At 39.5% G+C, this 23191-nt stretch overlaps 3 protein-coding genes across 7 annotated transcripts in view; 1 reads left to right on the plus strand and 2 right to left on the minus strand.

Moving 5' to 3' along the window:
* Positions 1-2989: 2989 nt before the first annotated feature.
* LOC103146770 (E3 ubiquitin-protein ligase RNF34-like) lies at positions 2990-13029 on the minus strand. 3 transcript variants are annotated; one of them, XM_007564811.2, is made up of 6 exons: positions 12832-13029; positions 12148-12366; positions 8672-9121; positions 8035-8236; positions 5023-5064; positions 2990-4645 (listed from the first exon to the last, which is right to left on the minus strand). In XM_007564811.2, the coding sequence occupies exons 1-6, from the start codon at positions 12835-12837 to the stop codon at positions 4458-4460; spliced, it is 1107 nt and encodes a 368-aa protein (XP_007564873.1). In that variant the 5' UTR covers positions 12838-13029; the 3' UTR covers positions 2990-4457. The 3 variants fall into 3 exon arrangements, with proteins under 3 accessions (XP_007564873.1, XP_007564865.1, XP_007564882.1); XM_007564803.2 differs by lacking the exon at positions 12832-13029 and adding an exon at positions 12676-12786; XM_007564820.2 differs by lacking the exons at positions 5023-5064; positions 12832-13029 and adding an exon at positions 12676-12785.
* A 653-nt stretch (positions 13030-13682) lies between these two features.
* Positions 13683-23191, minus strand: part of dgcr6 (DiGeorge syndrome critical region gene 6) — a 23502-nt gene continuing 13993 nt past the window's right edge. Inside the window, exons 3-8 of one of the 2 annotated variants that reach the window (XM_007564864.1) lie at positions 15812-16016; positions 15654-15738; positions 15212-15372; positions 14972-15072; positions 14747-14887; positions 13683-14614 (exon numbers count right to left, since the gene is read on the minus strand). In XM_007564864.1, coding sequence (XP_007564926.1) covers positions 14537-14614; positions 14747-14887; positions 14972-15072; positions 15212-15372; positions 15654-15738; positions 15812-15842 — 597 coding nt within the window. In that variant the 5' untranslated portion in view covers positions 15843-16016 and the 3' untranslated portion in view covers positions 13683-14536. Of the gene's footprint in view, positions 14615-14746; positions 14888-14971; positions 15073-15211; positions 15373-15653; positions 15739-15811; positions 16066-23191 lie in introns of those variants that run through there. The other variant, XM_007564856.2, reaches the window with a different exon arrangement.
* rasal1 (RAS protein activator like 1) overlaps positions 17128-23191 on the plus strand; it is a 22788-nt gene continuing 16724 nt past the window's right edge. The window contains exons 1-4 of one of the 2 annotated variants that reach the window (XM_016678161.1): positions 17128-17484; positions 17741-17797; positions 21851-21964; positions 22274-22335. In XM_016678161.1, the coding sequence (XP_016533647.1) occupies positions 17420-17484; positions 17741-17797; positions 21851-21964; positions 22274-22335 (298 nt within the window). In that variant the 5' untranslated portion in view covers positions 17128-17419. The remainder of the gene's footprint in view (positions 17485-17740; positions 17798-21850; positions 21965-22273; positions 22336-23191) is intronic. The other variant, XM_007564847.2, reaches the window with a different exon arrangement.

Genomic DNA, 23191 nt, shown 5'->3' on the forward strand with positions numbered 1-23191 from the left:
TAGAATACAAAGAGAGGGAATTCAGTGGGAGGTGATGTTCATTGGACAGAAAAGGAGGAAAAAGGTTGCATGTATTTCTTTTTATATTTTTACTTTTATAAACACGTGGTTGTATTTGAGTTATTTTTTATTGCTTTTGTTTCATTTTTGAACACATTTTTTGTACAAGCAAAATCCTTCAAGTTTTTTTCTTCCCGTTTCTGGAGCCCAAATATCACTCTGTCATTTTCAACAGAACAACTTGGCTTCCCTTTTTTTTTTTTCCCCCGAACTTGTGTGCCAAAATCTCTTTGACGTTGACGCTTCAGTATACAGATAATGAAAACATGCATGTGCTGTGATTTAATTACCATAGCTACGTTAAATAGACACATTTCAGAGAAGAGAAAGTGATAAATTTCATATTTCTGTCACACCCTTGGATGTTTTACAAAAAAACTTTTAACTGTGGGGCGTTTTTGTTTAGGGGTTTTCAGCAATATCTCAATATTAATTTATTGATTTATATTTTTTATTACAGTTTGTATTTATTTGTTTATTCAGTGACTTGACATAGGTGTCTTACATAGTTGGTTCAAATGATGCGTGTGAATAATTTATCAGGGTGGTTGGCGCTCGTCCCGGCCACCTGGTTTGTGTTTTGGTGCCCAAAAGTCAAATTAAAGCGAATCTAACGATGACTTTAAAGCAGGCAACCTCACACAACTATATGGGCAACTAATTATGACCTCTGCAAGTATTTGCATACATTTAAAAATATACTTCATACAGTCGGTGTTGTATTTTTGGGTGTTGTGCTGTAAATTTATCGCCTCAGGTGAATGTGATTATGTTTATACATGTAAATCAAAAAAAGTGCTAATTTGCATTAAAAGAACTTAATTTGTATCATCATTGAGACTTTTTGACTGATAAATGGCTTGAGGACAAGATTATGGCTTTCTGATTCCTGCGTGGACTCGGATATAGAAGAAGGCGGAGGAGGAAGGATAAAGTTGAAAGGTATAGGGAGAGAAAGAAGGGTGAAAGACCCTAGTAATCTGTTTTTACACCTGTAGAAAGAGAGAAAATAACAGATAAAAGCAACGACATATTCCTATATATATATGTATCCCTAAATACATTTGTAATGTATTACAAATGTATTTGGTGGCAAAAGCAGCCCCAAATAGTTTATCTGTTCACAGGTTTCTGTATATAAATGTTCAATAGGCAGACACTGAGCTTGAAGCCACAGAATACAAACATGTTAAAGTGCAGGTTTCCTGTCTTTCACTTTATAATAAATATTTGATCTACTTCAAAATGTAACTAATTTTATTATAATTCAGTCCCACATCTATGAAGGGTGATTCTGTTTTACCACTTTGCATCGTCGAGGGTAATTTAGTCGAAAAGCCAAATTAATATTTAGTTCAATGTCCCTTGGAACATTGCAGAAAACTAATTATTTTTCCTGGTCTGCAGTCACAATCTGGCATTTAATTTCAGCTGTACATCTAAGTTAATTCCCATCAGAAACCGGTGAAGCTCATTCGATTAATTTGATTTTCCAGAATCTTGATCTGAACTTTAAGCCGTTAACTGGCTCCACTCATCAGATTTAAAATCTTCATTTGTTTCCCAGTTGTTTCCACTGTTTAGTTCTTGGTTTGTGGCAGTGAACCAGACCCTCACCATGATGCCGCCACAAGCATGCTTGACAGTCTTTCAAACAAACTTACTGTCATCGTGTCCAAATGCCTCAACCTTTGTCCCGTCGCCATATTTGAGTGATACTTGATGGTGTGTCTATGACAACGAGCTTCTAGAATGGCCTTGACTTAAAATGCACGGACTATTTTTAAATGTGCTTGGAAAACCAACCGGTTTACTCGAACTCCTCCATTTGTCAAAAAACGGAACAGTAAAATCCAGCAAGAGTTAAAGCCAAAACGTGGTTGAGGTTTCTACTAAAAGCGAGTGTGGCTCATCTGGAACTTGCCGTGGTACGTTTTAATGGCCTAGATCTACTCATTACGTGCAACCAATTAATGGTAAGTGTGAGCAGCTGTCGAAGCAAGCTGTGGATCGGTCAGGTTTTTATGAGGGCAAACCAAGCAGGAGCGAGATCAAGGAGGTCTAGCAGCTTTAGGCGAAGATGTCTGCTTGGGAAGCGATTTACAATTTGAACTCCCATATTTCCAAAGTCTCCTCATTTCCCTGTTCGATAGAGAGAAAAACAACACTACACAAACAAGAAGACACATTTCATTTGAAGGCATAGAAAGCAAAAGTTTGGCAAAACCTCAAACATCTTGAGCTTCCAGGATCGGTGGGAGAAGGCTCGACTGCTCCACCACCACAAAACCCAGCCTGTCCTGCAGTCACCGAGCTTGACTTCTGTTTTTCCAAAATGCATTAAAACTCGGTCAAGCCAAAAGAAAAAAAACAAAAAAAAAAAACTCCAACCCAACTTTAGTCATCTGATGCAAAATCTAGACAGCTACACAAATGCCTGCTAACCTCAAAGTAGTGAAACGCTACAATTAGCTAGTAATATGCTGCTTCTGTATTTTACATGACTGTTGCTCTGCAAATGCTGACAGTGCAGTTTAACAACGATTTCATCAACTAGGGAGTAAAGAAGGCTTTATTTAGGCCGCTAGAGAAAATTGAGAGTTTAACATCTAATCTTGACTGGATGGATAACGGAATGGACAACTTGAGTCAAATCAAGATTAAAATACATCTATGGATATTTTCTCACCGATGTGATTCAACAGGGAGTTTTTCTTAAAATGCTCTCTGTTCTACACTTCTAAAATTATTAGGGAAAAAATGCTGTAAATTACAAACGCATGGTTAAACAAATTATGAATAAAAGTGTAGTGTGAATTAGATTTTTTTTTTTTCGTTTCAGAAACAAATGACTTTATTGAAAAGCACAGGTGTTTCTTGCAAGTCATGCACAATAGTAAAAAAAAAAAGAAAATAAAAAGAGAAGACATTAATTAAAATCTTTAATTTACCATAATATAAATGTCAACATCTGCAAATACAAAGACCATACCTTGTACATGATTATACCTTCTGTAACAGAAAAGTGCAATTTGCCCCGGACATCTGTGCTGTGACAGCAGCGAGTGTCTTTTTTATTTTATTATTTTATTTTTTAAAGCAGGGGAGGGAGATACTACAGAGAGAACGATAGTAAAGCTTCTTGTTATGCTGCGGTTCAATGAAAAACTCGAGCCAACCAAAGCAGATCCAACACATTTCAGGCCACGTCACAGAACAGAACAATCCTGAAAAAATAAACATTTTCGCACACAATTCAAACCAAATGGAAAAATAGAGCTATGTACATCTTATACAGACTGATATATGTACAAGTCATTATCTGGATATACTTTCACGTCACTCAAACGGTTTCATTAGTCATCTTATATGTGACAAACCTAAAACATAATAATACTTTTCATTCCAACAACTTAAGAAAATGTAAGTTTCACGTGAAAAACGTCTTGCTAGAAAACGAGGAAGATGAGTGGATGAGTTAGCACCAGTTTAGTTTGAGTCTCCTGTTCGCGGACTGAGGCAGGACAAGAGGCGACAGACGTCGGCCGTTGCTGCGGCGAGACCTTGCGTGGACGTTGGAACGGGCAACGCACTGAAACAAGCACTTATTTTATGGCGGAGGAAATCGACGCTATTAATAATGCATCGACCTCACAGAGCATAACCATAAATCAGTCGCAAGTAAGACAACCGCCAGAGCATCTGCTCCTTTGAGGACTGCGCAGTGCTACATTTAAAACGGCAAACAACATCTCAAAAGAAGAAAAAAAAATCTAATTAGCGTCTCTCATCAGGCATTCAGGAAGAGGCGCACATTATCTGAGCCACTATTAGCTGTCGTGAGGTGTGGTGGGGTTGTGAGTGGTGCTGCATTAGCGTGGAGCGTGAGCAAAGTGCTGTCCGGTCCAACATGCTGAAGCATTAACACAGTGTCATCTCGCAGCGGACGGAAGAAGATGAGAGAAGAAGAAGCAACAAGGCGACTGGCGTCGTTTGGCACCTACCTTTCACACGTCTGCTGAGATTCAGTGCAAGTCTTTACTAAGATACGTGTTCGCTTGCAGCCGCAGGTAAAGAGTCGTAGATCTGAGGAGGAGCTACAGTTCGCAGGCAGAAATAAGGATGGGATGTTTACAAAAAAAAAACATGTGACCGGCAACCTTTGCTTTGAAATATAGTAGAAAACAAAAACCACCTGGTCGATCAAAGTCAAATTCACAAAAAAATATATATATAAAGAAAAAAACCATTATTTTCCTGCGTACGAATGACCATTGAAGACTCCTGTCAATATAAAGATCTGAAAATGAATTTTTTTTCCGTAGGATTCAAACTTTATGAGCTGCATTTCTGAATTGGGGGAGGGGGCGTGGGGGATACGAGTCAGTGGTGCAGCATTAGCATTTAAAAACGTGCACAGCTCTCACGACGTACTGCCTGCATATCGGACACTGGTTCATTCTCTTGCCGCAGTCGGTGCAGGTGACCAGGTGACCGCACTCCAACAGGACGCAGTCGATCACCGCGTCCATGCAGATCCTGCACAGATTGTCGTCCTGCAGCGTCAGGGGACACTTTTCGCCATCTGGAGAGGTGGGGACAGAAGGGGGAGAAATGGGAGGTGAAAAACGGAGAAAACAAAAAAAAAAAAGAGAACAAAACTAAAACGGTGGAAATAAATTAAGTATTAGGCAATGAAATAAATTTAACTGCATTCAGCACCTCACTGAAGTGCTTATTCCAATATCTTTTATTTGGAATTTCATTAGTGCATCAGCGTGAACACATCAGTGTGAACACAAGAGTGAATACCATTCAGCAGGACAAATGGCACGGATGGATAGCGGATGAGGACGGGTTCACAACGGACACACACGTAGCGAGAATGCGGCTTTGCTCATACGATGGAAGAAGCGAGGCAGAGGTGGGACACCTGACCACAATGATGATCTATAACCTTACCTCCGATGGCACCGTTGCAGAGAGGAGAGGGGAAGGCCATCACTTTACAGCAGGAGGAGTAAAGCAAGCATGAGATAAGTTTATCATGACGTCAAAAAAAAAAAAAAAGCTACACGAATAATCCTTTTTTTTTTCTTTGTCTTATCTGTGTAAATTTATGGCAAGATGTCACCGCCTACAGGATAAAATGTCAGAAAGAGAAAAGATTGATGAAGTTTCTGTGGTTAAAAACAGGATCCTCCCAGCCAGTGCTGATAATCAAAGATATCTACACTGCAAAAATATAAATGCCACTTGCCACAGCGGCCACCTGCTGAGGGGAATGTTGAACTGCATATCACGCTGAATGTGCCATTTTCAACATTTGAATTACTTATTTAAAAGTTAAAATAATTGTGCAGGTTTCTGTGTGCTGCAGTGCGCATGAAATAACATCAACTTTTCCTGTAGAGCATGAAACCTGATTGGTTAATGTGGCCAGGAAGCCAACGTTTCAGACCAATCGGCTTGAGACGAGCAGAGCACAGCGCATCTTGAAAGTATTCACTGCACTTTGCTTGTTCCACATTTTATCTCAGAGCCTTTAACGTAACACAACATCCAGCTGTGACAGATTACAGAAATGGCATTTCTTGGTTTCCTATTTTTAATAAATTTCCCCCGCCCCCCCCAAAAAAACAAAAAAAACAAAACAAAAACTCAATTAACTCAATCATTTTCCCACATTGTTTGCTTCTGGGTATTTATGTGTAGGATTTTGAGGAAAGGGGTCAACTCAATCGATTGCAACGCGAGTGAGAAAATGACGTTCATGACGTGGAATGAATTAAACCAGTAATAGCCAAATAACTGCGTGCGAATTAACAATTAGACGTCAACTTTTGAATGCATTCAAACAGAACTTTGGCCCTTAATTATATGGTCTAACCCAGCGCTGGTCTGAAGAGGCCCCACTTAACCAATCAGATCTCAGGAAATATTTGACATCATTTCATCACTTTTTTGGTACATTGTGATTTAAATAAAAATAAAAAAAGTAATATAAAAATGACCATTTAAAAATGGCCCCTTTCTGGCCCTAATATGATATTGAATAAGGAAAGTTGTGAGACCAAAAGCCAAGTAAACACCTACATGTATTTGTATTCTTCTCCTTTTCTCTGTATAATCTGTTGACGCGCTCCACCAGCTCCCATTTTTCACAGCACCCGGAGTAGTTGACGAAATTCCTTGCCAGGATCTCCTTCAGCTGCCTGACTGACAGGCCCTTGATGTCCCTCACGCTGGAGATGTCAGAGACGGATGCTCCGGCTCCATGGCGTGTCTGAGGACTCGTCTAAAAAAACCAAAACAAAACAAATAAAAAAAAAACAAATAACATTGTTATAGACAAAAATGTCTGCTTTGTTTTAAAAACAATAATAAAAAAAATCAGGACTTAAAATCTGTTTTTGTATTGTAACAAGTATGAATATATGGATCATCTGAGGAGTTTGTTCACTGGAGTCCAAGTTAAGGAGCGACACCGGTGTGGTCTCATCCGAGTCCTGCAGGAAAACAATGTTCAGTCGGGAAAGTGCCAGATTACAGTAGATTAGGGTTACGCTCTCCTTTACCCGGCTTACTGGGTGAACTGGAAACAAAAGTGCATTGTACTTTCCATTCACAGACAAGACTAGCGACTCCACAAGCAAGCGCTTACAGCGAATCCCGACAGTTCAGAGGTGAGCTGTGTCTGTAAAGCGATCGGGCTCTCTGGTTGGTTTCTCACCTGGTTGGTTTCGGGACTTTCGCTCCTGCTGAGCGATTCCTCCAGCGTGGCAGCAGACAGCTCCGAGGCAGGCGGCGCGATGGAATCTGTTAGCGTGCGATGGATGTGAGAGAGGAGGCTGGCCGTGTTAGGGTCCTCCACCTCCTCGTCGTCATCATCATCATCATCATCATCCTCCTCCTCATCCTCATCTTCCTCCTCCTCGTCCTCCACCTCAAAAGCCCGATGACAGAGGACCAAATCGACCAGGTCCTCCTTCTCCCTGCAGGTGTCAGTGGAGATGCTCCGCAGCAGCAGATACTGACGCAGGTCCCTCACTGGCAGACGCATGAGCCGCGGCCGATGGAACGCCGTGGCCTTCAGCAAATGGCAGGTGGCGCAAATGCGTAGGCTCTCCAGAACCTCGGTGCACAGCGAGCAGAAGCTCTTCTTGCAGTCGCAGCAAGTGTACTGGATGCGGGAAGGAAACGACAAGCTGGGGTGATGGAGGTGAGGCAGACGGACGTTTTCACACAGGTTTAAAAACTGTCGCCAGACCCTAATATTCGGTCATAAATTTAAAGTCTATGCTTAGATTTGTTTGTTTTTCAATTAGCTCACAAGGATAAATACTTTTTGTTTTCTCTAAAACGCTAAAATCTTTTCCCTGTTTTTGCATTCATGTATTAATTTGTACATTTAAAAAAAAAATACGAGGATCCATTATGAATCCAGACAGCGCTCCAGAGTGCACCATTAACCCTCTGATGCGTAAGTGGGTCCTTTTTGACCCGGTGAGGTCATCTTTTTGCAATATCTTTGTAATGAAAAGTTTTCATCACTTCATATTACAGGTATTCCTCAAGAAACATGTTACTGATATCATGCAATTAAAATGTTTAATTTACCGTTTATATTTTTTAAGAAATAGCATGTTTTATGTTACTACCCCATTCTTCCGTGAGTGGGTCCAAAATGACCTGAATTCATTTCCTATGGAATTTAATGGGAATCTTTGTTTCTTACCAACTGTGACTGTCAGGAAAACATTNTAACCCAGCACTGGTCTGAAGAGGCCCCACTTAACCAATCAGATCTCAGGAAATATTTGACATCATTTCATCACTTTTTTGGTACATTGTGATTTAAATAAAAAAAAAAAAAGTAATATAAAAATGACCATTTAAAAATGGCCCCTTTCTGGCCCTAATATGATATTGAATAAGGAAAGTTGTGAGACCAAAAGCCAAGTAAACACCTACATGTATTTGTATTCTTCTCCTTTTCTCTGTATAATCTGTTGACGCGCTCCACCAGCTCCCATTTTTCACAGCACCCGGAGTAGTTGACGAAATTCCTTGCCAGGATCTCCTTCAGCTGCCTGACTGACAGGCCCTTGATGTCCCTCACGCTGGAGATGTCAGAGACGGATGCTCCGGCTCCATGGCGTGTCTGAGGACTCGTCTAAAAAAACCAAAACAAAACAAATAAAAAAAAAACAAATAACATTGTTATAGACAAAAATGTCTGCTTTGTTTTAAAAACAATAATAAAAAAAATCAGGACTTAAAATCTGTTTTTGTATTGTAACAAGTATGAATATATGGATCATCTGAGGAGTTTGTTCACTGGAGTCCAAGTTAAGGAGCGACACCGGTGTGGTCTCATCCAAGTCCTGCAGGAAAACAATGTTCAGTCGGGAAAGTGCCAGATTACAGTAGATTAGGGTTACGCACTCCTTTACCCGGCTTACTGGGTGAACTGGAAACAAAAGTGCATTGTACTTTCCATTCACAGACAAGACTAGCGACTCCACAAGCAAGCGCTTACAGCGAATCCCGACAGTTCAGAGGTGAGCTGTGTCTGTAAAGCGATCGGGCTCTCTGGTTGGTTTCTCACCTGGTTGGTTTCGGGACTTTCGCTCCTGCTGAGCGATTCCTCCAGCGTGGCAGCAGACAGCTCCGAGGCAGGCGGCGCGATGGAATCTGTTAGCGTGCGATGGATGTGAGAGAGGAGGCTGGCCGTGTTAGGGTCCTCCACCTCCTCGTCGTCATCATCATCATCATCATCATCCTCCTCCTCATCCTCATCTTCCTCCTCCTCGTCCTCCACCTCAAAAGCCCGATGACAGAGGACCAAATCGACCAGGTCCTCCTTCTCCCTGCAGGTGTCAGTGGAGATGCTCCGCAGCAGCAGATACTGACGCAGGTCCCTCACTGGCAGTCGCATGAGCCGCGGCCGATGGAACGCCGTGGCCTTCAGCAAATGGCAGGTGGCGCAAATGCGTAGGCTCTCCAGAACCTCGGTGCACAGCGAGCAGAAGCTCTTCTTGCAGTCGCAGCAAGTGTACTGGATGCGGGAAGGAAACGACAAGCTGGGGTGATGGAGGTGAGGCAGACGGACGTTTTCACACAGGTTTAAAAACTGTCGCCAGACCCTAATATTCGGTCATAAATTTAAAGTCTATGCTTAGATTTGTTTGTTTTTCAATTAGCTCACAAGGATAAATACTTTTTGTTTTCTCTAAAACGCTAAAATCTTTTCCCTGTTTTTGCATTCATGTATTAATTTGTACATTTAAAAAAAAAATACGAGGATCCATTATGAATCCAGACAGCGCTCCAGAGTGCACCATTAACCCTCTGATGCGTAAGTGGGTCCTTTTTGACCCGGTGAGGTCATCTTTTTGCAATATCTTTGTAATGAAAAGTTTTCATCACTTCATATTACAGGTATTCCTCAAGAAACATGTTACTGATATCATGCAATTAAAATGTTTAATTTACCGTTTATATTTTTTAAGAAATAGCATGTTTTATGTTACTACCCCATTCTTCCGTGAGTGGGTCCAAAATGACCTGAATTCATTTCCTATGGAATTTAATGGGAATCTTTGTTTCTTACCAACTGTGACTGTCAGGAAAACATTCTTCTGTGAACCAAACACAATGAGACCTAAGTGTCACCCCTGAGTAATATTATATTACACAGCAAGAACTTTTACATATAAGTATTATCTCTATTTTTTATCTCACAAATGTGTTGGTGTGTGTCAATCATGAATATGTGACAGCGTTATTGTCACGAATCAACATATTAGCCTTCTTCAAAGTTAGCTAACACTAGTTATCTAACCAACTAGCTAACATTACCACCTATACTTTATTGTGCATGAGTATTATTTGTGTGTGTGTGTGTGTGTGCGCGTGGGTGTGTGTGTCTCTATGTGTGTCTGACACCCTGGATAAGAAAACCAAGAGAGAAAGTGTGTTGAATGACATACAAAACCTGTTGGTCAATGTGTTCAGGGTTTGTTCTTTTATCATAGCTATAGAAATAAATGCATAAATAAATGAGCCAGAAAAGTATAGAAGTGCCTTCTTTGGGTCGGGGAGGATGTCCTGCCCCAAGTGGAGGAGTTCAAGTATCTCAGGATCTTGTTCACCAATGAGGGAAAAATGGAGCTGGAGATCGACAGGCGGATCGGTGCAGCGTCTGCAGTGAAGCGGGCGATGTACCGATCTGTCGTGGTGAAGAGAGAGCTGAGCCAAAAAGCGAAGCTCTTGATTTACTGATTGATCTAAGTTCCTACCCTTGTCTACGGTCATGAGCTTTGGGTCATTTCCGAAAAAACGAGGTCACGTTTACAAGCGGCCAAAATTAGTTTTCCCTGTAGGGTGTCTGGGCTCTCCCTTAGAGATAGGGTGAGACCCAGGACATGCTGACGATGTTTCTCAGCTGGTCTGAGAACGCCATGGGTTCCCCCAGAGTAGCTGGAACAAGTGGTTGGGGAGAGCGAACACTGAGCCTCCTTACTTAGGCTGCTGACCCTGCGACCCAACCCTGGAATAACGGAAGGTAGGTGGGTGGGGGGATGGATGGATGGATAAATAAATCCCACACACACACACACACTCACATGCGTGATACACATAGCATAATAGAATAGAGACAGTAATGTTAGCTAGCTTGATTAGCTAGCTAGTTTCAAGAAACATGCTCTTTTGCAGCCCCCCCTCATACCCACACATACATAATGGATGTTAACATTGTCCATTATTGACATTTCATCATTGTTGTTGTAAAATTGCTGCTGTGGTCATTTTGTTTTAAAACTGTTCTCCAAATTGTCAGAAATGTTCTACAAATTGTTCTAAAAACATTTTAAAAAGTGAAAAATGAAAATATTTCAAGCATGAAATAATTCTTGTGTGAAATAAAACACAGTAGAAAGTATACAAAACATTATTTTGAATCAAAATGACAAAAGTAGCATAAAAACACATTGATTGTAACCCGGGTCAAAAAGGACCCAGTCACGGAAGACTGTATAGTCAGTCACTCACGCATCAGAGGGTTGAAAAGGCAAATAACCGAGCGGCGCTGCAGGACACATATGCAAAACCCTGTAACTGTCCTATTTCATGACAAGCTTTAAACAAACGTTTGAGATAACAGACTGTAATGTCATGGTTAGAAAACAAAATCTAACCGTTTTCTAACAGTTAGATTAGGTTAGAAAACGGTTAGAGAGCGAAATTCATAGGAAAATGAGGAAGACATGAGGGAGAAAAACGGAGAAACAGCATTTAAGAACATCTCACTTTGAGCCAAGACAGAAAAAGAGTGTTAGATGAACATAGAGGGGGTCCGTGTGAGACTGTCAGGGTATTAACCCTAATTCTGATCTTCTCAAAATCTCTTAAGTAACTCATTCCAGTTCTAATCTCTTAAGTTTAGTCCAACACAACTAATGCACAGTTAACATTTAGGAAATCAAAGGGTTTTGTGCAGATTTGTTAAGTTTATACGCAGCTGCAATCCATGCTAATTACCTGCAGTACACGTTTTAGATTTTTTTTCCTGCTTCAACACATTTGAGCAATTAGAACAAGGCTGGAAGATATAGAAATTCCCCTCCCCCTCTAATATTGTTAAAAATTGCAATGATAATATCAACTGTGATTAATTCAAAATTCCCTTCCATACAAGCCTGTTTGAGCTTTATTATCTCAATCACTCGGCAAAAAGTCTATCCAACTAACAGATTAAAAATAAACTAACCCAGAATTTTTAGCTGTTAATATATTGCAGCTGTCTTGGTCTTTACTTTTCTGTCACCTATGATCTTTGTTATTATTTAAAGCTTTTTTTGTGAGCAGATTTAGAAAGCATGACAGAAAAAGCTTCTTCAGTGATTAGCTGCTTCTTCTTCTTTCTTTTTGTTGGGGGAAAAAAAAAAGAAAGAAGAAATTTTAGAAGAAATTTAAGTTTTTGGAAAAAACTAATTTTAAGTTTTTCCAAAACTTAAAATTAGTTTTCGTATGACGCACATTTGACGTGGACGGGAATCTACCGCATCTAATGAGACCTACCTTAATCCTGAATACTGAGAAGGCCTGTCCACAAGCCCTACAAACAAGGCCGGGGTTCCCTGAGCTGTTGGGTGGGTGCGTGGAATATCCCGCACTGGGGGCGAACCTGAAGGGCCCGGCACCGGCACCAAACCCTGGCTGCTGGCCTCGGACGGCCCCGGTACCCATGACTTCATTCAGCAGACCACAGCATGAAGCCCACACCGACGAAGCCCCAGCCTGGACACATGACAACATTGTTTCATCTCAAAGGTGTGTCACTCCATGTCAACTTTGAAGATGTTCTTCATAAATGGCAGTAAGCAACGCTGCTAGCAAGGAGAAGCTGCCGTCCCAGCTTGGTGTATAAACACTGCAACCACAAAAACAACCAATGTGTTGCTCAAGAGAATTGTTATGCATTATTACATACAGAGTGACCATTTTTTACAAAGGAAAAACAGCAATGCTAGTCTAAACAAGAGCTTACTACAACAATAGTACAACAGAATAACAAAACATATAAATTAGTAAGAAATAAAAAATCACCAAAAAGTCATTCACACATAAGCGACGCATTTTAAAGGCTAATGTAGCACCGGCCGCTGTGATTTCCGCCGGGGCTTCCGTTACATTAGCCACCGTTAGGTTAGCCAGCGTTAGGTAATTGCTGCTATGGACAACAGATACATTTAAAAAGTGCACCTTCATTGTAGCTCCGACGTTGCTACTGGGAAAAACCCGACACCCGGTGCAATCATTGCAAATAGGTAGGTAGCTTATTTAGCCAAATAACAGCTAGTGACAAAGAAACAACCCACTGTAGTGCACTAACTCAGTACCGCTGCTATCTTCCTGCTGCTGCTGCTTCTGGCTTCATTGGCAACTGTCAAACCACGCTAGAGGTGCATTAGCGCCTCCATTTGGACTAAAAGGAGAGAAAAAATATCTTCATCTCTCGAAACTACTTTCACAATGTCAGTGTATGAGCTAAAACTTTTAATCTCAAGAGATTATCAAATAGAGATTATCTTTACCCCCAATATTCTTGCATTTTATGCGTGGCAGCAGGATACAACATGCATTATGTATCCTACTTTTACTCAGAAATGGAAATGGGTAAGTTTTAAGTTAAATTAAAAGTAGACATTTCCAGTCCAAAATGCCAAACAATTTAATATGACCACTTTGATGTGTAATATAGTGACAGTTCCTGACTGGGCTCTTTTGTTTTTGACCAGGGAGCTGCTGTTTTTCACCTGCCGGGTCGACGAAAGCATTTGTTCCAGAATAATCGGGATAAACTAGAGAGGACAGATCCTTAGTGATATATTGTCAAGATCTGCCCTCCATCTGCTTTAGAACAGCACAGGCTGCAGAAATTGTGTAGATTCTTAACTTTCCCCACACACTCACAATTATCAATGCTTGTGAATTCTTCCAGTCAAGCAAGACACAGACATTGCAACTTTTTTGCTGATAATCTGTGGCTGATTGTAGTATTTTGACACATTTAAGACCCTTTAAATCTGAATCTGAAGAAACATGTAGGTTAAGGTAAAATAACATTTTAATCTAAGATAATTTACACACAGATCTACCGGAAATATAATTTTGTGCTTTGCAGTATGTTTGTGGTACATAGACAACAGGTTTCAGTTCTATTAAGCAGTTTTCTACTTAAGGTTTATCCAGATGATGGGATTATTCCTCATATTAACAATGTCCACTTCAGGAAGCAGAAAAAAATGGGTCTTTCAAAAGTGTGATTCATGACTTCGGGTGACATGCAGTTTTTATGAGTTGACCATTTTTTTGCCCAGCTGTTTTATTTATGAAATTTTTCAAAAAAACAAAACTAACCTAAAGACTTATTCTTCACAGTTTCAGCAGATTAACATTCATTAGGAACATAATTACAAAAACAAAACTTTACTGACAACTAAAGTAAGATCACAAGTGTCATGATAACACTAAACTCAATAAAACCAGACCATAAACTAACAACAGATGAAACTTCCAAGTGCACATGGGACAAAGTAAGTTTTGTGGATTAGTGCAAAAAAAAAAAACAACCAAAAACTGGAAATACTCAAAACTGTGGGTATTTCTCAGAAAGGTAATGAGAGATACATAAGTGTTTAACAAAACTGTCCCCCTGCTTTAAGTCGCAGCACGAAATAACAGGCAAAGTGTCCTTAAGAATGTTTACAGTGCATTAACAGGAATTAGGTCCACTTTTATCATTTCTTAACTATGATGTGGTCTGTCAAAATGTCCCACTGTTCTCCTTCAGGCCAAAACTTAATTCTTCCAGGATGTGGCCAAATCTTTGATCACATCTTTTTTTTTTTTTTATCTTTTGTATATGAAAAAAATAGACAACACTGCCTCTGTTGGCACATCTTTCTCAGAGCAGTCCAGCTTGCGAGTCCTTCTGCTGAAGCTTGAGAATCAGTTCAAGCAGGTTCATCTGCATCGTGAGCTCCTGCAGTAATATGCATAATTGGTCGAAGAGTGGTTAGAGAAGATGTAAATCTGTATCTGATGGATGTTTGACTCATTAAAAAAAAAAAAAAAATCTGTTTAGAGTGAATCAGAAAGAAATAAGAACATTTACCAGAGGATTAGTGGTGATGTAAAACCCTGGGACTCCTGCCTTCTCCAAGGTGTTCTGCTGGTCAGTCACTTTTTGGTCCATTTCTACAACAATCTTCTTATCCATCATCTTTTGCTCATCGCGAACCCGAACTTCCAAAGCCTGAAACCCATAAACAAAACATAATACACATAACAGTCTGGAATTCCTCGGTGTAAACATAACTACTGAGGTTTTATTTCTCACCTCAAGCTCAGTTTGTTGGCTTGTCTTGAGAAGTGAGAGGTTGTGCGGCTTGCATGACTGTAATGCATCCTTGTGTTTTCGAACCAGATCTTGTTTGAGTGCTTAGGGGGGAGGAAAAAGAGAGTTAAAAATAATTTGTAAGTTGCAGGCAAAAAAAAAAAAAAAAAACGAAGCAAATTTCTGATTTATAATTTTTATGAAAATCTGCTTTTGACTACGTTTTGTACGACTGGTACAGACCTTGATGTTCACAGTGCAGCTTCTGCCTTTGGTTGTACAGATTTTTTTCTGTCAGATGCTGAATATCCAGGAGGCCCTGCACAATCTCATATACTGTGCCGTCAATGAGGGCTAAAGCCAGGTCGCTCAGCGTGTTGTAGGTCAGCCGCTGCTGGAAGGAGCTGATCAATGGGGGAAAAGAACAAGTCATAAAAGTCAAGTTTAAACCTGCCTGTGTTCTGACACTAAATTACATTTAAAAGTTTGTTGTTGGTATATTTTAGCTTCCATAAATAAATATTCTCAGCAATGTAGTAAAACAGAGTTACCATTATGATTTTTATAGGCGACAAACTACATCTAAGTAAGTAATGCGAGTTCTATTGAATTCAAGTATTGTAAGTAACTTTAGTTGCTGAAGTTATTCTGTAGTGAAGATATAATGAGGAAAAAAAAAACATACCTTGGTAAGTCTTTGACTAAAGTTTGCAGTTCAGATAGCAAGTAGTAATGTCTCTCCTGTAGTTTTGTTGAATCACTGTCGGGGACTACGGGATCCATGTTTTTAAACTATAAAAACAACTGCTTGAAACGTTGGTCAAAATAGATAATGAACATTACCAAGTTCAGCTAACCCCATTTTACTGTTCATGGCTTAAACTTTAAGGAGGAACATCACTGAAGTAATTTACAACACCATGGATATAAACTATTATTTTTTTATGTTACTAAAACCCGAATAATTTTACAAATCTATTTAATAAACCGAAGCAGACAAGTTGTTTTAACTGTATGTCTGTTTAATCTAAGAGGACCCCAAAAATAGCTGCCTGTAAACCCGCCTGTCTGTATTTGCTGAGATTTTTCTTCTTTGAATGTTTTTGGTGCTTGGCAATCAGTACATAAGTGTATTGCCGCCCTCTACTGGACTAGGTGTGGCAACATAAACCGGAGAAAAGTACCATGAACCTTAACTATTAAAATGAGAACTGAATGAACTTATGAATAATTTTTCCACATATCATGTCATATTTTTTGAAGTAATATAAACTTTTTCCTTCAACTGCTTTCTTTCTTTATATCTGTTACATACCAATCATGAGTGTCAGATTGGTTCATGTCCACTTTATGTTTCTCTATAATTTTAACATTTTAATATATTATATACATGCAATTGATTGTGATTGTTGTTCCTTTATTCCTGTAATATTTTGATATTTTTTGACTTTGTTCCTTGATGAAAGACTTGACCTCTTTCAATACCAAAAGTCCACATTTTGGTATTGAAACCCAAAATTGTGACTTTGTAACGCGTCTCATAATTGCAATTAGGGAAGACAAAAACGTGGCCTGTGAAAGTAAAATTTATAACTTGTTGTTAGAATTTGTTTCAATATTTTCTCAGACTCAAGGTCCAACCAAAAACAAAAACAAAAAACGTGGGATAAAGAAAGTCACATGAAAATTAAATGTTTTCCTCAAGTATATGGACTTTCTTCAATTATAATAAGGTTTTTTGATAACAGCTGAAAGTGACCATTTGAATTTTAATCTATCTTCCTAACAGCGCCCTCTGGAGTCCAGAGCGCTGTTGTAGCAGCTGTTACAGACTTGGTCGCTTTCAACTTTTGGCACTCAATACAAATGGTCAACAGATGGCGCTTTATATCAAAGGACAGGAGCTTCAAATTTATTGTCTAAAATGTATTACGACTGTTACGCAGACGCTTCTACAAATAGTGCTACCTGAACTAAGTTGTAATTTTATCCCGGAAACAGAAAGGAGTTTCTGACTTCGCAGAAGGAGAACCACGCCTTGTGGTTTTGTAAACAAGCTATTAAACCCGTTTATTTTGCTGTTTTTTTTTGTTGTTGTTTTTTTCATCTTATTAATACTATATTTAAACCCCATTAAAAGCTTCTCGGATTGACTGAGGCTCGCATTGTTCGCTCCATCCATGGACTGAATTATTTGGTACAACAGTGGACTGTAAAACCGAGCCCCATGTAAAGTGGATTTACATGGGGCTCGCGGCTTTAACCCGCTCCACTGACTGGACCGTGAAGCGCGCCTGGGTCGCGCGCTGCTGGTGGGCAGAGCGCCGTCACGAGCTGAAGGTGTCATGAAACGGAGAAAACTCACTCGCAGAAAGGCAGGGGGGCTATTTATACCAGCTCGCATGGCAACATAAGAGATACTCGGCGGATAAATAAATTACCGGAGTGAAAATGGCCCAAAACACGTCTCTTTATTTTCGGATTGTCGAGGGCAGGAACCTTCCGGCCAAAGACGTGTAAGTAATTTCTGAATGGCATGTGCTTCTGTGTTGCAGCCTTACCTGATAAAATAACCTACGTCTAAAATTTGGTTTCCGAAGAACTCTATTTTGATTTCTCATTTGAATAAATTCAAAGAACCACATGTGGAAAAAAAAAACAACTATGTTTACCTGCTCGTATTGACCTGAGCATCATTAAAAAGGAAAAAGGAAATGTATTTTAATTAATTACTATGTGACCATCCTGCCAACGTTTTCTCCTAATTTTCAGATCTGGGACGAGTGATCCTTACTGCATCGTTAAAGTTGACAATGAAGTTGTGGCCAGGTGAGCTCTGTCCGTTTCAATCAACGTTAACATAAGGTTTCTGTGAGGAAAAACAGGTTTTCTTCTTTACAAACATAAGCAATCTAGTCAAAATGGTCTGTTGAGACATAATTTAGTACATGTTATATTTTAGTAAGGATGTAACAAATAGTACATGTAACCTTCATTGGTTACAAGTGTATGTAACCCATGTGGAAGGTGTGTTCAAACACCCACAGCATGGCCCATTTCCACTGCTAGAGAACCTGACACTGCTCTGGCCTTTAAACACCTTTAGGTAACCATGGTGAGCATGCATCAATTATTGGAGGGGGCACCTGTAAGAAAAGAAAAATACTGGGGAGATGAGAGAATACACCTTTTTACAGGTGTCTTTGAGATTTATTGATAATCTAAAAAAAAATTAAAATGAAAAACAAAATTCAAGAACCTTAGTAAGGAAATGGGAAGTATGACTGTTGTTCCATCTGGAGTGTTGAAAACTGCTCAGTGTTTCACTGCAGGCACTCACATTATCTTTCACTTGCTGTGTTACTGGGCAGTTGACTCTTGAGTGTGATTTCCAAGGATGATGAGCCTGGTAGATTGCGCTGGGAAATAACGGACACACAAAACTCTTTCTATGCTCATTATGACACTGTGTTTTTTTCCAGGCTGTCATTCGTGTTAACTTTTTGTTTTAATTAGTGTTCATCTGTAGGGTTTCTGACTTTTACCCAAATTGTTTGAATGCTCTCAAAATTGCACAAAAGTAATCCAGTTAAAAAAAAAAAAATTAGAAAAAATTTTTTTTTAGACTTATTCAGTTAATACCTGAGTATGTGTGACTCCAAGATGTGAACTATTTAGCATCTGAAATCTTAGTCACAGGCTGATAGTCGCAAACATTGATCTGCAATAAATGCAACAAAACTTTTTATTGGCCAACAATCATTATTGCAGTGTCAGCTTTAAGCTTAAGACTATTCCTCTAGTAGAAAAGCTAACATTTTGGACTAATTAAATATAACCTTTGACCAAAGCTGTTTTGACTTGGGCCTGGAGTCTCTTATCAAACAGCAGGCAGGCAGCAATGGTTTTCCTCAGGATTGCAAATTAACCTTTATTGAGCATCTGAAACTCAGTCTCTGAACATTTCAGGAACTTTATTTACGTCTCGATCCTTTCTCAGTCACGTTGGGCTGGTTAACTTGGATGCTTTCTGTAAATGTAGCAAAGCTTCCACTTAAAGCTGTTGACAATTTGCATCAAAATAACACATCATTATTAGGATATATAACATTGTGGTTATATTTTATATGTTGTGTGATGTCACATGACATTAGTAGTTAGTGTAATTTCAAATATTTTTGTTGCACCTCCTCCTCCTTGTCTCACAAAAATATCCATACCCTTTGAACTTTTGAACATTTTGTCACATTACAACTCCAAACTTCAATGTATTTTGTTGATAAGCTCATATTTATGCTGCTTATCCTTCTGTTTCTCAGCCCTTAGATTCACACTTCTCACAGCTGAATAGATCAACTAACCACCACATGGTCCTTGTCATGCAGTGACTTGTCCCTGTATTGATATGCTCTAGCCTTTTTAGTTCCTTGTCAGATCCTTCCATCAAGCTTTGCTTGCACCTGAGTTTTTCCCCTCAAATTATTTCCTGTTTATGAAATACAAGTCAACTCATGTGTTTTTTTTTGTTTTTTTTTTTGGAGATTTTGCCTCATTCCTTTAATAAATACCTTTTAAAATGTTTTCCATGAATTCTTATCAGTTGGGTCCTCTACAGTCATAATTATGATAGAACTAGTTTAGAAAACAATATCATAAGTTTTGGAAAACATCTGGAGCATTGTCTGTTATCTGAAAATGGAAAAACTATGGGGCCTACCGTACTACTAAGATATGTCACCATGAACCTGAACTGAAAGACTGAATAGGAAGAATATTACTTAGTGAAGCAGCCAAGGCAACTGAGAGCCACAGAGATCCACGCAGAATCTGACAGGAAAACTACGGGTTGTGCTCTCATTCTGCCACTTCATGGATACTTTACTTCAGCAGTGGCATTGACGGTGGTTAGAGTTAGTGGGAAAATGGATTAAAAGACAGAGCAATCCTTGAAGAAAACTTGTCAAAGGCTGCAAAGGACATGATACTCTGATTAAGGCTCACACTTTTTATGGAATCGCTTAGATCAAATATCAATATTTGTCAAGACTGTCGGAGCCTCAAGTAGACCAATACTATTTTACGTTGGTCTATCATATTAAATCCAAATAAAATATATTGTCTTGTTGTATGACTGTCTCATGAAGAAGATGATCAGGGTTCTCAATCATGTTCTTCATTTTATGAAGACTCCTTCTTTGCACAATATGTAGTCCCTAGAATATCTTTCTTTATCTAAGAAGGTAAACTAGCTAAACCTAAGTTCACGGCTCTGATTCTTCTACCCCGACAAATCAAGACAGAAGAGATTGCGCTCTCCACAACAGACTTGTAAAAGAGATGCACTGACGGACCGAAGCTTCCTCAACAAGTATTTACCATAAGACCTTCTTCATCCCTGACCACTCAGCTCTGATATGGCTTTTTTAGAGCTTCCTCTCTGGCTTCATGTATGCTTTCTTATTTTCTCTAATCTTGACTTTACGTTGCTTCTGTATGCTCCTCAATAGTCCCCCATCTCCCTTCCTGAAGGCTCTTTTTTTTTAGCAGTTCCTTCGGGTCACTGTTAGTCAAGTGTTTGTTACTGGAGAAGCATTTCACTTTGCTGGCTGGTATGATGTTGTCCATGCAGAAGTTTAGAGTCAGTCATACACTCAGTAATGGCATTGATTTCATCTCCACATGACTGGAATCTACGTCTTCAGCCTCCTGTGACCATTTTCTCATAGTTCTTTGTTACAGGCTGCCTCTAAGCAAGGGATTTATATTTAAGACAAGAAGGCTCTCTGACTTGTCCAGTGAGGTTTGTGGATCCTCAATGGGCAATTAGGGGCATTTGGAGATTTATGGATCTCTAACTTTTGCATAAAACAAAATCATATGTTTTGCTTTCTGTGGTAGAGGCACTGACAAGGTGTGGAAACTTTGGAAATGTAGCAGAGAATGAAGCGTGATTAAAATCTCCAGATATTTCCACAAAAGCACTGGACTGTTGTGTCTGTAGCTTAGCAACATCTGAACTGATCATATCACTTGCATTCTCTGCAACAGTTGATGGTGAGATTTAAGTGGTTTCCAAAATAAAACTTTTGAACTCTCTTGATGAATAATATGAACAAAATATTGCTGCTAACAGTTTTCTACCTGGGCTGCAGAGACGACACTTCACAGTAAAATGTCCTGGATTACAACATCCGTTGTTGACAACCACTGCTAATCCTCCTCCGTTGCTTTTGCCGCTTCTCTTTAAATATCTGCCTGCTTATATTGTGAGGAAGACCGACAGAGAGACATTGGAGTTGGTCTTAATCCCGCAGCCATATCTCAATGAACCACATAACGCTGCTTTCCATATACTCTGGCTGGAGTTCACCCAACTTGTTTGCAAACAATACCACATTGCCAAAAGATGGCTTGAACTTCCTCCTTTTCTCTCTACTCTTTGCTCCTGACTAATCTTTTCGACTAATCTGAAATTTGTTTCTGCAGTTGAGGTATTATTTCGGTTTTTGTAGTGTTACTTAGCTGCTCGTGATTGTAAACCACCTTGTTGCTATGGTTACAAATGTCAAAAAGTAAAAAGTATCACCAGAAATCTTTCCAGCTACACACCATCCAGTACAAGAGAGAATAACTGTCCAAAAATGTTTCCACCAGAAAAAGAGGAATTATTAAAAAAGAAAAAAAAAAGTCTGAATGAAAGTAGTAGAGCTACTCCAACATGCTGCCACATTCTAGAAGAGGTAAAAAGTGAAAAGAGAATGAATGGGAAAAGGTATGAGGAGTATGTATTGTTTTGTAAAGCACTGTAGACATTAGAGGTGCATCATTCAGGCATTAATTTAAAAATGAACTCGACCAAACGTGTTGAACGTCTCTTTCCAGAACCGCTACAGTGTGGAAGAATCTCAACCCATTCTGGGGTGAAGAGTTCACGCTGCACCTCCCAATGGGGTTTCATTCACTGTCGTTCCTCGTGATGGACGAAGACACGATTGGGTAAGAAGGTTTGGAACGTCTTCATTCTTAAACATCCTAGTATCAGGCAGCGGCTGGCGTTTGGTTTACAGCCCTCATTATTTAACTTGGCACATGAACTGAACTTCAAGTTCAGCTCAACTGTTTTGGGAAAAAAACAAAAATGACAGCCAAGCTTTGAATAGACAAGCATCATCAGACAGATGGTTGCCCAGATCAAGTTGCTAATTTTTATTTTAGAATACAAGGCTGCAGTTGTTTCTGTTTGCATCAGAATGTCAATACAGTTGTATTTACCTGATAATCTGTTTGTTTTATTCTACTCTGCAGACACGATGATGTTATTGGAAAGATCACGCTGAGCAAAGAAGCTATTGGATCTCAAGCTAAAGGTATGACCGATGACAAAATAAACTTCATGTTGAAAACATGACCAGAGGTCAAAAGTTAAACATACACGGATTTCCCAAGACACCGAACAGTCAAATGTCCGTTTTTAGTCTGGGAATGTTTTTTCTGGTGTTCTCTCACATGTTAAACATGATTTATTTGTGCTGATTAATCACTTTTTGGAAGATTTGCCTACCACAAACTCATTGGGATTTTTTATTTATTTTTTGTGATGTGTTCCTGCTGCTCATCTGCGTAAACCCTGGGATTATTCATTGTGCATCATAAACCAGGAAGGAAGCCAATGCATTTCAAACAGCCTTGCACTATAAAATGCCTGGTTCCCTCGCAGGAAAGCTTCCCTTTCAGCTCCCAGTGTTTACCCAGCGTCAACTGTTACACCTTCTGCAATGTCTTGGCCAAACATATGGCGTATAACGCATGAAGCGCTTTGATAGTGCAGTGGCTTCACTCTAATACCGGAGGAGTTTATCATTTTATGTTTGCTGCATACAGATATGGTGCTTGTGAGAACCACCTGGCACGGCCTTCATTCCAGTGATTCATGACTACATGACGGTATTGAGTCACTGACTCCCTCGCAGGATTTTTCTCACAGCCTGGCCTTGATTTTATAGTTTTTTTTTCACAGGTTTGATGTTTGTTTGATGTTTCTGAAAAACTGAAATACAATCTAAACACAGCCACAAAGCTTGCAGAAGAGTTAGAGTCGACAGGAGTACATTCAGGTCTGTGCCTACTTGTGCTGCTTCTATCTTTCTTTGTTTCTTTCTTTCCTTATTTGTTTGTTTGTTTGTTTTTCTTTCGTTCTTTCTTTCTTTCTTTCTTTCTTTCTTT

The sequence above is a fragment of the Poecilia formosa genome, unplaced genomic scaffold, assembly GCF_000485575.1.
Source record: "Poecilia formosa unplaced genomic scaffold, Poecilia_formosa-5.1.2 Scaffold5, whole genome shotgun sequence".
NCBI classification, from domain to species: Eukaryota; Metazoa; Chordata; class Actinopteri; order Cyprinodontiformes; family Poeciliidae; genus Poecilia; species Poecilia formosa.

What these genes read in the sequence shown, in the direction of transcription:
- LOC103146770 (XM_007564803.2), bottom strand. Translation starts at nt 12,705, where the DNA reads ATGCGTCGCTTATGTGTGAATGACTTTTTG. An exon ending in TATGTGTGAATGACTTTTTG is followed by an intron (nt 12,367 to 12,675) that starts GTGATTTTTTAT and finishes TCATGTGTCCAG; the next exon opens with GCTGGGGCTTCGTCGGTGTG. An exon ending in AAAGTCCCGAAACCAACCAG is followed by an intron (nt 8,237 to 8,671) that starts GTGAGAAACCAA and finishes TGGTTTTTTTAG; the next exon opens with ACGAGTCCTCAGACACGCCA.